Raw genomic sequence first — 15,576 nt, forward strand, 5'->3', positions numbered from 1 at the left:
TCCTCCCACGCGCGGTCAGGCCGGCTGGTGCCACGCGGGAGACGCAGCCCGAGGGTGCGCTTCGCCCGGATCCGCCTGCTGTTCGCGTCCACACACAGACAGACACACACACACAAACGCGCGCACATACACACACAGAGAGAGAGAGAGAGAGAGAGAGAGAGATCCTACGCTTATAGCTAGCTATGCAACATTTTATTTTAGACTGATTTCCATTATATATCTGTGTGTGCGCGTGGGCGGGAGGCGCGCACAACGCAGTAAAATATGTTTTTATCATGGTACTACTAACACAAAAGTTTGACAGCCACAGCTTTTGATTTTCATGAAGACTATAAGCTTTCCCCTACTTAGATCCCACTTTTTTCTTTTTCTCTTTTTCTGAAGCCTCCCTGTCTCCAATTCCCCATCCACCCCCAACATCCTCACAGCCTCCACCCTGTCACCCTTACTATAGAAATAATTTCTTTGGCTCCCTTTAACTAATGATTTGTCTGTCCACGTGGGGTTATGAACACAATTATTCTATGTAGCAAAAAATTAAGACCTTTTTGGTATTTTGTTTACGTACCAGCATGTAACAAAACCTCACCATTGTACCAAGGAGTTCACACCTTGAAACTTTGACCTTGGTACAGGTTTACATCTTGGTGCATGTTTACGATGTGCAGCTGTCTCCTAGGAGCAGGAACTGTCTACCACAGCTGCTCTAGGGAAGCCGCAGCATGCACGTGTGGAGACAAAGGAGGAAGAAAGGGAATGAGGTTTTATTTGGATACATTCGGATGCCAGCATCAAGGCTTCATCTTGGAGGCAAGGTGCAAATCTTAAGAGGTGAAATGGGTTTTTTGTAGTGTCTGTGTTCAGAGGGCACAGCAGGGGCTGTCAGTGCCAGAAAGTGCGTGGAAACCCATCTGCTTGAAGATAGTAGGATGGTCTGGGGAAAAATACCCACGCTTCTCAAGAAAGGGCAGTTTTCTTTGAGGACTAGTTCATTTCATGGAACTGTCAGGGCAAAGGGGGATTTTGTTCACTGCCTGTTATACTCTTATACTTGCTCTGGGAATGTTTATTTTCTCTTTCCTTCCTTCCTTCCTTTCTTTCCTTCTTTCTTTTTTTTTCTTTCTTTCTTTCTTTTTTCCGTCCTTCCTTCCTTCCTTCCTTCCTTCCTTCCTTCCTTCCTTCTTTCTTTCTTTCTTTCTTTCTTTCTTTCTTTCTTTCTTTCTTTCTTTCTTTCTTTCTTTCTTTCTTTCTTTCTTTTTCAGAGTCTTATCCTGTCACTGAGGCTGGAGTACAGTGGTGCAATCATAGCTCACTGTACTTGAACTCACTTCAGTTCCTGGGCTCACGCAATCCTTCCACTCCAGCCTCCCAAGTAGCTGGGACTACAAGCATGCACCACAATGCCTGACCCGCATGCATGTGTGTGTGCGTGTGTGTGTGTGTGTGCACTCACGTGTAGAGGCGCATGTGTGTATAGAGATGAGATTTCACTATGTTGCCCAGGGTATCAAACTCCTGGCCTCAAACAATTCCCCCACTTCAGCCTCCGAAAGTGCTGGGATTACAGGTCTGTGTCACCACACCTGGCTGGAATGCCCAGTTTCTGCTTCACACACATCAAGATAGAAGAGGAATTAGCTCAGGAAGGACCAGTAGGATCCAAGCCTGACTGATAAGCCAGCAACAGGTGGGTTTTCACAGAGCCACACCCTGCTTGATGAGAAAGCTTCAAGCAGATGTCGATTCTACCCCTGGAGTTCTTCGTAAACTTGGTCTGGAATCTCACAGAACTTGTTCAGGGAAGCTCTGGATGCGACTCTGGGGCCATGCCATGTGGAGATGGAGGCATCAAAGACGGGGAGAAGAGGTAGGAGGAGAGAAGAACAGCTGCATATGGTCCCAGAGTCTATTTCCATCTACTTGCTCAGGTTGAGAGAGGATATTTCCATCTACGTGCTAGACGAACAAAGAAAGTTGTAAACTCCAAGTCTAGGGATATGTTTGACTTGCTCAGCAAAAATCCCTGAAGTTAGAAATCATTATGGTCCATTTTTTGAAAGGTTGCATAAGACTTTAAAAGAAGCCTTTCCCAACATAAATAGTCCCTTTCAAATGATACATCCTGGAAATCAGAGAACAAAGTCTCCAATATGATTTGATAGAACCTGAAAAACAAAATATTCATTCATTTATCCAGCACTCATTTACTGAGCACGTTTTAGGTGCCAGGTACCACATTGGGCACTGCAGGGATACAAACCAGGATCCCAGCTGGTAGAGATTCACCTCAGGATGAACCATGAGAACACAGAACAGGAAATGAAAAGTGTCTTAAGGGTAGAGATTAGATCAGGGGATGGCAGAGACTGGAGATGGGGAGGGAAGTTTGACTACAAAGGGGTGTGAAGAGACATTTTAGAGTGATGGGAATAGTCAACATCTCAAGTGTGGTGGTGGTTACTATAAATATCCACCAAAACGCATATAACTCACAGGTGAGTTTAACTGAATATGAATAATACCTCAAAAAAACTTAACTTTTAGAAAAGTGACCTAAGAAATGTACAGATAAACTGTATAAATGAACATGTCCTATGTCATGTTGTATACATGTTAAGACAAAGCTGATGGTGCAAATACATCAGAAACCAACAGTTAAATGTTATTTGCACTAGCAGAAAAATAAATCTTGATTGGAGATAGATTAATTTGACCACCTAAAATTATTCTGGAAAAACAGGGAATGGGGAATAAGACTGACCACCTCTCAGCTGCTGCACAGCTGTGAAGGTAAACTGCTGGTAATAAGACAGTTGGGTGTTGAAGAACTAGATATATTGAAAAGAAAGTATGCGTCGCCCTTGTGTTTTCTTTTATTTTAAATAAAGCATTATTGAGACATATAATTTACACACTATAAATTCACCATTTTAAGGTATACAACTCAGTAATTTTAGTATATTCACAGAGTTGTGCATCTATCACTGCTATTTACAGTAACTTTAGAACATTTTTATCACCACCCCCGCCAAAGAAATCCTACACCTATTAGCACTCACCATTCTTCCCTTCACCTGCCCTAAGCAATCACTACTGTAATTTCTGGCTCTATACATTTGCCTATTCTGGACATTTCATATAAATGAATCAAACAATATGTTGCATTTTGTGTCTGGCTTCTTTAACTCAGTATAATGTTTTCAAGGTTCATCCATGTGCTATCTCAATGAATATTTCATTCGTTTTGGTGGCTGAATAATATTCCTTTGTATGGATATACCACATTGTGCTTATCCACTCATCAGTTAATGGACATTTGGGTTGTTTCTACCTTTTGTCTATTGTAAATAATGCTGTTATAAATATTTGCATACAAGTTTTTGTGTGGACATATGTTTTCATATCTCTTTATTGTACAGCTAGGAGTGAAATTGCTAGGTCATGTAGGTAACTCTATGTTTAATTTTTTGAGGAACTGCCAAATTGTTTTCCAAAGTGGCTACCCCATTATACAATCCCACCAGCATAAGCATCATGTACCTTTTTCACCATTTCTCAGCTTTCCAAGCACAGGTAGGAATTTTTTTAAATCTAATATTGTTGAGATTGAAATAAAGCACTAAAGGGAAGTTTGAGTCTAGTCCCAGATGATAGTGAAAGAATGATGTAACTAACTCACTCAGAATAATTTATTTTTCTATGTTTTCAAAGTTTTGGATTGTCTTCCTCTATATTAGATGTAATTTAAGACAATTCATTATAGCTTCAAGAGAAGCTGTTGGATTATCCTCATGTGCTTAGAATTGAGAGTGTTAATATGGGTTTCCTTTTAGCTAAAAGAGTGGTTTCTTTGAGAATAGAAAGTGATAATGTCATGGGCCCCTTTCAGTCGAAACTGGAAGTGCTTGAGTACATTGGGTACACTGTTTCTTCCAAAGAGCTCTCCACACTCCCAGACATGGCTCATAGGGTCCTTGCGGTTCTACAGTAAGACATGAGACTTGGCTTTCCTAATGTCTATGGAATAACTGAGCTGGGATTACACCCCAACAGTTACAACTCCCTCCTACCTCTCTGGGTATTCCTTTCCAAATTCCTCCAGCCACTCCTCAAAAGTTAGCTGTTCTCAGGATTCCTTCCTAGCTCTGCTTCTCTTCTTGTGTTGTATACGCCAGCATTTCCAAAATCCATTGGGAAAGAGGCCAGGCACACTGGCTCACACCTGTAATCCCAGCATTTCTGGAGGCTGAGGAGGCGGATCACTTGAGGTCAAGAGTTCAAGACCAGCCTGGCCAACATGGCAAAACTCCATCTCTACTAAAAATAAAAAAATTGGCCAGGCATGGTGGCACACGCCTGTAATCCCAGCTTCTCGAGAGGCTGAGGTGGGAGAATTGCCAGAACCCAGGAGGCGGATGTTGCAGTGAGCCAGGATTATGCCACTGTACTCCAGCCTGGTTGTCAGAGCAAGACTCTGTCTCAATAAAAAAATAAAATAAAAATTTTAAAAACTATTGGGAAATAAAGGAAACTTTTTATCTGAGAAGTGTGAGCCCCTTTGAATTATCAGGCCCAGTGAGACATTGAAATGTGACAGCAGCCACCTCTCACTCCTCCCTTGAGCTAAGTAATCTCCTTTTGCTATGTGGGCTCTACACTGAGTGATGTCAAGTAGCCATAAATTAACCTAACAATCCCACATGCTGGACACCGTAACTCCTACCCTAGAGTTCAACAATGTATAGCTAATCACAAATCAATGAGAATTCCCGGCAAACAACTTTTATAACTGCCCCCTCTCCTTATTCGTCCTTTGCACTTCCTTTGTTTCCCAGGCTGCACTCCTCAACCTTGGCCCAAATAAACTCGCCACCTATATTAATTTTGCCTCAGTTTCTTTCTTTAGATCAACACTGTGTTTAATCATTTGGGAAGCTCTGGGCTTCCCACAGTAATAATTCCCACATAATTATTCCCACAGTAATAATATGTTCATTTGGCCAAGATTTCATATCTCAAAATCTTTTCTTGTTGAATGATCTTTGAGAGTCTCCCAGAAAAAGGTATAGAATGTGGCACTTCACTGAAGTCATCTGCTCTCCTTCCTTCTCCAGACCTGTACCACTTGCAGAATTTCCTATCTTGAAGAACAGAATCATCATACACCAAGTTTCCCTAACCACACACTTGACATTTATCTTGATTCTTCTGTTTTCTGAAGCCCAGTATTCCCTCTAGAAAACATTAAGATTAAGCCTTCGGGTGATATGTCTTTATTTGTATATTTTACATAGTATCTGGCTTTGGAAGCCTATACTCTAATTGCAAGGGAAGGACCTACATATATGAAAAGCTAAATAACAACCTGAGGGATACCACCAGATAATAAGAAGGCCCAGTGAGAAACACCTGTGTGGGCTGAAGAGGTCAGGCAAGGATTCCAGGGAAGTACTATTGTGTAGCTTAGAAACAGCCTTGGAGATAGGAGGTAATTAAAAATGGCTATCCAGAGAGTCCCATAGAATGTTAAAGCTAGAAGATACATAAGCTTTCATTTGCTAATAATCTCACTTTACATAGAGGAAACTGAGACTGAAACAGACCAAATGATGGATGATAAGCTGCATTCATTCAGTATTTATTGAGTACCAACTGCGTGCAATGCACAGCATGGGCTAAACTTATACAAAAGAGCAGGCAGGGTAAGACTATCAAATAGCACTGGTACTTGGCAAGAAACTAAAACTATCACAGCATCCCAAGGGGCAGGTCTTTGAGGCAAAGGTGGTCAGGCCAACTGGTAGTTATAAACTGTTTTACTAGTTCTTCCACTTACCCTTAAAAATAGTAGAATTCAAATAGTTACTCAAAGGTTAAGTAGGCACTAATTATTTCTGCTTTATGAGTAATCAGGGTGGAAGAATTTACCACCACCTACAGTGTCCAGTCACCTCATATCTGGATATACAGACATCCAGGTAGAAAATTCTGAAGCAATCTTTACAGTGGACATAAGCCTGAATGTTTGTGATGTGGAAACACAGCAGCTGGTTTAGGATTATGGAGACAGAGAGGCAGGGAGAGCCTCCCAATCAGGGATTATTTTATTTTCTTGACTTCTCCTTATTTTTTTAAATGCTCCTCTAATAAATTCAGAGTAAGGGCATTTCCAAGATGTGCAGTTCTTCAGCCTTAGGATAAATAATGACACTGAATTTTTAGCCTATTGAAGTTCGACAGGAAAAGCTATTATACAAGATAAGCAAGATGATGTAAAAATATCTTCCTGTTAATAGAAGCGCACATGAAGAAACTGTGAAGACAGGAAAAAAGTCATAGCTGTAGATAAAGTAAACAGGAACTGGCTTTCAGTCCTAAAAGATGACGGGCCTGTAATTCTGGGCTTTCTGAATCCCTGCCATCAGTTTGAATTAATCTGTTCCTCATCGTTTAGAGAATCTCCGAAGATGGTCCTGGAAGCAGCTTCATTTCCTCAGTTCCTCTGCTCAAGTCCGAGTGTATATGTGCTCCCAGCACAGCTTGAAATTAGTGTATTTTTTCATCTTGGCCTTTAGTTTTTAAACAAGCAGGCAAAGACCCCAGGAGACTTGGACAGGCTGGCCTGATGGTACGAATGGTGTCCTGCAGCCCGAGGCAGGACTTCATTATCTTCACATGGCCTGGCTTAGCATGCAAGGAACAACCTGCCCCTAGAGAGGAGTTTTAAAATAATCATATGTAGTGTGAGATGAGATCATAGATATGAAAGCTCTTCTTTGAAGTTAAAAAAATTTCAGCCTACCAATGCACAGTATTGGTATTATTTATTAACGAATGTATTTGATACTCTCTTTGTCAGGCCCCTGGGCATATTTGCATACATTCATTTACAAAGACACTCATCAACATTATGGCTTATGGACCAATACAGAAGTTTAATTACTAATAAATACTAATAGATACACAAATGTACCTAGGAGTCTATGCAGTTATCCTGTTCTACTTCACCGCCTACCAAAAGCAATTAAAAATTGATACCAGCAGGAGACTCATACCCTTCCTTGCAGAGCGAGAGACAAAGGAGTGTGTGAGAGTGGGGGTGGATAATGTTCTTCCTTCTCCTGCCTGCTAAGTGTTAAAGAGAATGGGAACTCCCAAAGGAGTCCTCCCAACCTGGTAATCACAAGTTACTTAGCAAATATCAGCTCATTAATCCGGAGGTAAGTGTCGGGTGGCTTTGCGAGGTGACCACTTAAACAATTTTTCAGCAGAAGGGCTACAGTGTTTCACATGCAATTCTATAGTCTTGCACTATCTAAATCAGGAATCCTTTTTGTCTTTGGTGTTACTTGTTAAGTTTGGAACAAAATTTCACACATACAGGCTGTGCGTATCTCCAGCACAGAGCATAATGTGTGGCACAAAGCAGGTACTCAATACATATTTTGTAAATAATTGAAAAACTTCAATCTGTACTGCAGCCAGTCCATGAAACTCCATCACATACATTCTCCATAGGTGACTCTGGCATTCTCTAGTTTGCACCTATACAATTCTGAACTGTGGGATGCCAGGAAAGAAACCAGGGCAAATGGAAGGGCTGAAAGGTGCACTAAACTGGCCTGGTCTGGGATCTGCTGCCCTGTTCTCACCTCCCCCACCCACAGGCAAGTTCTATGCTTAGCATAGTCGTCATGTCATGTGTAAAGATGCGATTCTACCCCACCCCACCACTGACCCATCTAGAAATTAGACAGGTAGTCCTTCTCTTGTGCAATCCCCACTCAGCAAGCATTCGTCAAATGCCAGCTGTCCATATTCCATCATATGAAGCCTTGTAGAGGAAAGGGAAAAGATAAGTCTTGGCCCCTGATCTCAAGAACTAATATTATCATTAGAGAGACTATTTATTTTTGCTCATTTATTCTGCAAACATATATTGAGCACATGTGCTGAATACTCTTCTAAGTGTTGGAGATTCAAAGTTGACCAAGACAAATAATTTTCCTCCTCTCTTTATGCTGACGTTTTAGAGGGGGAGACAAAAAGCAACCATGCAAATAAATAAATAATATAAATTCAGATTAGTGCTACCAAAACCAAATCATATAATAGAGAAACTACTTCATCTGAGATCTTAATGACAAGACTTAAGAGTGGGGTTCCAGTCGGATGCGGTGGCTCGCACCTGTAATCCCAGCACTTTGGGAGGCCGAGGTGGGCAGATCATGAGGTCAGGAGATCAAAACCATTCTGACCAATACGATGTAACCCCGTCTCTACTAAAAATACAAAAATTAGCTGGGCATGGTGGGGCATGCCTGTAATCCCAGCTGCTCAGGAGGCTGAGGCAGGAGAATCGCTTGAACCCGGGAAACAGAGGTTGCAGTGGGCCAAGATTGAGCCACCGCACTCCAGTCTGGGCGAAAGAGCTAGACTCTATAAAAAAAAAAAAAAAAAGAAAGAAAGAAAGAAAAGAAAAAGAAAAAAAGAATGGGGTTCCAGTAATAGCAAGTTCAAGGACTCCCAGGTAGGGTACAAGCTGGAAGTAATCAAGACCCATCGAGAAAGCTGGTGTGGCTGAAGCATTGGGACTGAGATGGGGAGTGAAAGGTTGCAGAAATAGCCAGGAGCCAGGTCATGCAAGATCATGTCCCTTGCTACTCAAAGTATGGTCCTTGGATCAGCTGCATCAGCATCACCTGAGACTTTGTTTAAATTACCCCAACATTCATTTCCCTTCTTTTACAGCCATAGGACTATCAAATTTCAGGTGACAAACACCTGCCTCCAATAAAGACCACTTCTCCAACTCTCTCTTGCAAATAGTTGTAGTAGCCATGTGACATAAAGGAAGTGATATACATGACTTCTCAGAAGTCTCCCTGAAGGTACATCCTTTCCTCCTTCCTGCTGTCTGGAACAGAAATTTAAAGCCTCCTTCTCTGGCAGCTATCTTGTCCCAGGAGATATCTCTGAGTATGGAAGCTACTCAAGGCAAAACAACAAGACAGAAGAGCTGTGTCTTTGACCCTGTGGATGACCACACCAGCCCTCTCAAACTTGTCAGTATGAGAAAAATAGAAATGTCCATTTTCTTAAGCCACTGTTACTTTGGATTTTTCTGTTACTTATAGCCAAATTTAATCCCAACAAATTCACACTGTATGATATATTGTCATTTCTTTTAATAAAAGTGTACATGTTACTAAGCTTTGAGTAAAACCAATAATCCAAGAAGATGTGCTATATTTATTCTATAGCTTCAATAACTCCCACTAGGTCTTCACTCACCTCTACTCCTCTACAGACACACATACAGCAATTTAGTAGCATGGTCCCGACTGGATGGTGGTCAGGAGAATGGACATGGCAGAGGTCAGTGGCAAAGGTAAAGACATAAGGTTAAGGCAGACTTGGACTCCAGGACCTCTGCTTCTTCCCTCCTGAGAATACTTCGAGAAGGGGACCCCTCCAGGCTGAACTGACAAGCCTGAAGACTTGCAGGCATTGCAGGTGTCTCCCTACTCTGAGATTTCTGAAACTGTTACACAACCATGGATCCCCTGGTCTGTTGAACAGACTTCAACCTAGGCTGAATAAACGCTTCACACCATGTTTCTATGCTTAGAATGAGCCTATTGTTTGAAAGACTGAAAGAATGACCAACTGAATTCTCTTCAATGACAGTTCCAATGAGCAGCTCCAATAGCGACCCTCAGAGCCGCCGGTAATAAATACACAATTGAAAACAGTGTGCTTGAATGCAAATGCAACCTCAAGGCATTCTCCCAGCCCTGTCATCCAATCAGTCACCTCAGCACTCCTCCTATGTAGAAATTCTCAAGTCTCTGCTGCCAAGGTTGTCAGCTGCCTTTCCAGACATTGATAGGCACCTTGCCTCTTAGGGTTAAATGTCTGTAGATGTGCAGAACCTGGAATGTTACTAGAAACACAGGGAAGACTTTGTCAGAGCAATGTCAATAGCCAAAAAATACTGGACTTGTATCTCATTTTGTGACCCATAGTCTCTGCCTTACCTTCCAGAGTGATAAAGCTGGTCTTAACTTAGTTCACAGGAACCTCACACAGGTGACTGAAAGAATTCCAAGACAGGATGAACATTCTACCAAGTGGTCTTCTTACAGTAATATCAGCTGCCCATTCAGCCCATGCCCTTCACAGCTTTCCTTTGGGAGTAGACTTGGGGTTGGATCTAAGAGAATCTGCCCCCATAGGTCCTATGTGGGCACTGACTTTAACCAGACTTGTTTGATTGCTTTGGTAGGAGATAAAGCCTCAGCCCTCTCTTCCAGAGCTATTTCTGGATTGAACAGTGAAAGATCATTAAGATCCATAAATGGCACTCAGGATTTAGTGGATGACTTTGGGAAGTCTCACTAAAGTATAGGAAGATTCTGGTGTGAGTATTGGGAACAAGTGGCCATTTCTTCCATATAGGTAATGTTGAAGAGGAGACTGTGTCATTTCTGCATAAAGGAGTAGGCCCCCCAATCTATTCAGGATGGAAAGCACTTTCCGAATTCCATCTAGAGCAGCATGATATTCTGTGTGGTCCCAGTTTTTATAAAGCAAAAAGTGACTCAGATAAACTACATAGATGAGCAAGAAATAGGAAAAACTGGTGCTCAGTAGAAATCACAGAGGCAGCCTAGTTTCACATCAAAACAGTGATCCAATCTGCTCACTACAGACAAAGGTGCCAGGTGAACACAAAGAGGCTGCCCTTTGGTGAATGTTTGAGCCTTGTGTCAGAAATTCTCTCACATCACAGACTCTTTGTGACTGAAAGCAAACTTTCATCCTAAATACAGGGTTTTTATTTAATGTTATAAAACAAACTCTAATTCAGGTCAATAAGTAACTCATGTGGTTTCTCAGGAAGAGGATAGCATTAGTAAAACGTCACTAATATAATCATAACTACTCCCTCTAAGAATTAAATTTATCCCTTCAGCAAAAGCTCAATGCATTCCAAAAATAAATAAAAAAAAAAAAGAAAGAAAAAGAAATTGAGTAATCTAATGATATCTTCTGGAATGAAAGACTTGTTGAAAATTCACCTGGGTTATGCAGCTGTCACTAACAAGCTAAAACATTGCTTTCATTCTATACCATTTGTTGTCATGGGAGTTAATAGGTTGGGGGCGGGGAGGGGGGTTGGGACTTTTCTCCATTTATTTGCAAAGCATAAAATTGAGAACGAGCTCTGTGTTGTGATTTTTAGATCAGACACGCGGGGGCAGCAGTGAGCTGATGAGGAGCGCAAACAATGGTGACACCTTGGAGCCAGGAAGTTTGAATCTAGAGATAGAGATGCCGGCTAGCTCTGCTTTAAAATCATTTACACCAAAAAGATACACATTTTTAAAACCTAAAAAATTAAATACTAGAGGAATTCCTTCTAGCAGATGTTTCCTGGTCCTCATTAGTGTTTCATGTTCTAATTTCCCTGATGTTTTTGATTTTTCTATTGACAATTTTTTTTTCAATCCGCTGAGGAATTTGATCATTTTAAAGCTGAGAAACTTCCTCCTGACCAGCCCGAGTTGAAACCCGGGGGGCACGGGCGGGATATTCCCACCCCACAGCCTCAGAAAACGAGCTCCGTGCGGTGCAGAGGGTAAAAGGACTGCCTTTGTGGGTAGCCCACTTTGGCCTGGAGCTGACAACATCGTGAGAGCAAATCGGTTTCAAGCGCTCCTTTTTATAAAACGGGGAAACAGAGCGGCACTCCTTCGTCCTTCCCAAAGACGGACGTGTTTCCTCCCTGCCTATCTGGAGCTGCTGTTCTAGTATGGCACAGGCGGATCGCCCATCTCTGAAGAGCAAGATGGGCCTGTACCCGGTTTCACTTTCACTGCAGACAGGACAGTCTCTACACAAAGGTACCTCAGCCGATCCTTTTTTTTTTTTTTTTTTTTTTTGAGACGGAGTCTCGCTATGTCACTGAGGCCGGAGTTCAGTGGCGCGGCGGATCCATCTTTAAACCCCAGCTGAGGCGGCTTGTTCACTAAGGACAGGCCGGTCCACCTGAAGAGGCTGTTGGAGAATGACACCCCAGAGGCAGAAAGGGAGGGACTCCCCACGTGGCCCCAGAACAGCCTCACAAGGGAGACCAGGACAGCCCCTCTTGCCACGCCTGACAAGAGGCCCTTTGTCAGGCTGTCAGGACGGGTTTTATTTTTAGACTCAGCCAGGGCTGCCCTCCTGCCCGGAGCTTTTCCCTCGCACAGCTGTTGCCTCTGCTTTCCAAAGCCCTAGCCTACAGGTGCTGGGCTTCACTTGGCCTTGGTGTGGCTTGACAAGTTGGAAGAATGATGGTGCCTTTAAAGAGAAGGGCTGGGGAGGGGTGAGCTCCCAGGCAGGCTTCTGGGCCCTTCCTGCTCAGCCCTGGGACAGCTTGCTTCCACCCATCCCAGCATGCAATTCCAACCCAGGCATTTTAAAACCAAACAATCCAGGGCCCCCTGGAGGGGCGGCCCCACCCCAGGGGTGGTTGGTTACCCCTCTGTCTGGGTGTAGGACACTTTACCTGGCACTGACCTGTTGAGTAGCCAGTGAGAAAGCTCAGAGCCGGGAGTCAAACTGCACAGCCACTCCTGAACCTCAGTCCCTTCCAGATCAAAGGAGTTACTTGTATGTATTATATTCTAGATGACTTATTTCTTCCACTACAAAAGAAATGTGCATTTGTTGTAGCATTTCCATCCAGCTCGACTCTCTAGACAAATCTAGGCATAATTTTACGTTTCTGATGCCATACTGGATATGTAACTTTGACCCTCCATATGTGTATTTAAAATCCACACTGAGACAGGGACTATCTCTGGGTACTAGGATTAGGGAAATGAGGCATATTTGCTTTTTATTTTCGGCCCTTTTGTATGGTTTAATCTTTTCCCAAGAAATGAATTTATTGTATTTATTTCTTTAATTTTGTATCTTTTATTTTTTTTTAAGATGGGGGTCTCACTCTGTTGCCCAGGCTGAAGTGCAGTGGTGCAGTCATAGCTCTTTGTCACCTAGAATTCCTGGGCTCAACTGATCCTTCTGCCTTGGCCTCCCCAGTAGCTGGGACTACAGGTGCAAGCCACCATGCCAGGCTAGAAATGAATTACTTTGTAATGTAAAAAATAAAGGAAAGAGAACAGCTCTAACTGAAGTCAGGACCATTGCTATGTTGGACATGCCTCAGCCAGGACTCGACACAGCAAGTGGGTTTTCTCTGTTCTTAAAAATATACTTAAGTTGGGCCGGGCACGGTGGCTCAGACCTGTAATCCCAGCACTTTGGGAGGCCAAGGCGGATGGATCAGGAGGTCAGGAGATCAAGACCATCCTGGCTAACACTGGGAAACTCCATCTCTACTAAAAATACAAAACATTAGCTGGGCATGGTGGCACATGCCTGTAGTCCCAGTTCCTGGGAAGGCTGAAGCAGGAGAATTGCTTGAACCCAGGAGACGGAGGTTGCAGCGAGCTGAGATCGCGCCACTGCACTCCAACCTGGGCAACAGAGCGAGATTTCGTCTCAAAAAAATAAAATAAAATTATATATATATATATATATAAGTCCTTGCTCCCACTGCTGTGGTCCTTTTAGCTGGAAGAGTTTGAAGCAGCTATAGTGTCCCTGAAGACCTATTTTTGAGGAGCAGGCTGAGAGCGTCCTTCCTCTGCCTAGCCCCCTCCCCCATGACTTTTTTTCCTCTCTTTTTCAGAAGCCTGATGCTATCAGGCCCAAGAATTGGCCAGGAAAGGACTCAGTACAGACAGGACCACTCAGAGAAACAGTAAGATAAGTCCACGTATTTACAATACTCTGAAAAGCAAATTGTCCAGAGAGGGGAAGAGAACTAGTTGTTCTTTATTTTCGTTAGCACTTTTGTCCTTTGATTTGTATTCTTTCTTTCCATTCAGCCTCTGCTATGGTCTGAGTGTGTCTCCCCAAAATTCACATGCTGAAAGCCTAACCCCAGAGGTGATGGTGTTAGAAGGTGATCAGGTCCCTCATGAATGGGGTTAGTTCTCTATAAAAGAGGCAGGAGGAAGTTCGTTGGCCCCTTCCATCACGTGAGGACACAGAGAGAAGGCTCCATTTATGAGAAAGGGGGCCCTCACCAGGCACATCTACCAGAACCTTGATCTTGGACTTCCCAATCTCCAAAACTGTGAGAAGTAAATTTCTGGCTCTAGGCGGCACCTGGGTTATGAATGAGGGTGCCACATCCCTGCCTGGAGGACGACGTGTTCAATTCAGGACACAGGTAAGTGACGAGGCTGTAGTGAGTTGGGCAGGTGAGCAATGAAGTCCAGAGCAGCCAGCCCAGCTCAGCCCAGCCCAGGTCAGAGAAGGTTCTCAGGATGGGGAGATGCCTGCATCTTAAAGGACTCATTAGGTGAGCAGAGACCAGGAGAAAGGCTATTTCCCCAGGGAAACAGGAACTCATAGCAAGGCCCCTGTGCTGAGCTTTTCTATACATCACGGCATCATGGCCCTGCCCTGCACAGTTCTCATGTGGTATGTCACTGAATCCCCACAGCCCTGCGTGGCCAGTGCCCTCATAACTCCCATTCTGAAGCTGAGGTCCCTGAGGCACAGAGGAGCCGAGAGACATTACCAAGGCCATCAAGTGACTGATGGAGCTGGGATTTGAACTGAGGCACGCTGGCTCTCGAGGCCCCACTTTTAACCCCTCGATCATCCTGCAGTTTGGATAACTTAAGAAAGGAGGGATGGCTGGAACACGGAGTTGCAGGAGCTGGGTTGGAAAGGTGGACAGAAAGCCATGCCACACTGAGGAGCCTGAATTTCATCCCAAAGACAACCAGGAGGATGAAAATAGCCATGCAACCTGACCCAACCTGGGTTCTAGATAGGTCTGTGCCTTTGCAAGAAGGATTGGTGAGGCCGGGCGAGGATAGCAGTGTGGAGGCTGTTGTAGTCATCTAACGAAGAAGGCAGGCACTGGAGGTGGGTGGAGAGGGTGGCAAACCTGAGCTCCATTGAGGAGTCAGGGCTCCATCCAAACAGGATGTGTAAAGGGAAGCCTGATGCTCAGCTTCTGGTGTAGATGAGTGGGTGGCGGCAGCTCCTCTAGGGTATGCAGGGAACAGTGGAATAACAGCAGGCTTAGGAGAAAGGGGAGGACTCAGTTTGGGTGGCTGTGGTGAGTCCACATGGAGATGGGACTCTAATTAGGTCAGTGGCAGGAGGAATGGAAAAGGGGAGGTGATTGCCAGCGATCACTTTAAAACAGGTGTTCTTCACCTGGCCAGAGCTCAGGGGTCTGTACACTTGTGTAGGAAAAGCAATGTATCTTTTTCATTTCCTTCCTACTGAAGTTTATCATCTTCTTCAATTACTAATGTTAAGAAATGACGGCCGGGCGCGGTGGCTCAAGCCTGTAATCCCAGCACTTTGGGAGGCCGAGACGCGCGGATCACGAGGTCTGGAGATCGAGACCATCCTGGCTAACACAGTGAAACCCCGTCTCTACTAAAAAATACAAAAAACTAGCCGGGCGAGGTGGCGGGCGCCTGTAGTCCC

The 15,576-nt window shown here is 43.8% G+C and overlaps 1 protein-coding gene across 1 annotated transcript in view; it reads left to right on the forward strand.

The window, feature by feature from the left end:
• The window catches only part of PYGL (phosphorylase, glycogen, liver), an 89,461-nt gene extending 75,440 nt beyond the window's left edge, over nt 1-14,021 (forward strand). Inside the window, exon 20 of the mRNA XM_011956880.1 lies at nt 13,748-14,021. Within this exon, the coding sequence (XP_011812270.1) occupies nt 13,748-13,828 (81 nt within the window). The 3' untranslated portion in view covers nt 13,829-14,021. The remainder of the gene's footprint in view (nt 1-13,747) is intronic.
• Nucleotides 14,022-15,576: the final 1,555 nt, after the last annotated feature.

Source organism: Colobus angolensis, unplaced genomic scaffold, assembly GCF_000951035.1.
Source record: "Colobus angolensis palliatus isolate OR3802 unplaced genomic scaffold, Cang.pa_1.0 Scaffold428, whole genome shotgun sequence".
Lineage (NCBI taxonomy): Eukaryota > Metazoa > Chordata > Mammalia > Primates > Cercopithecidae > Colobus > Colobus angolensis.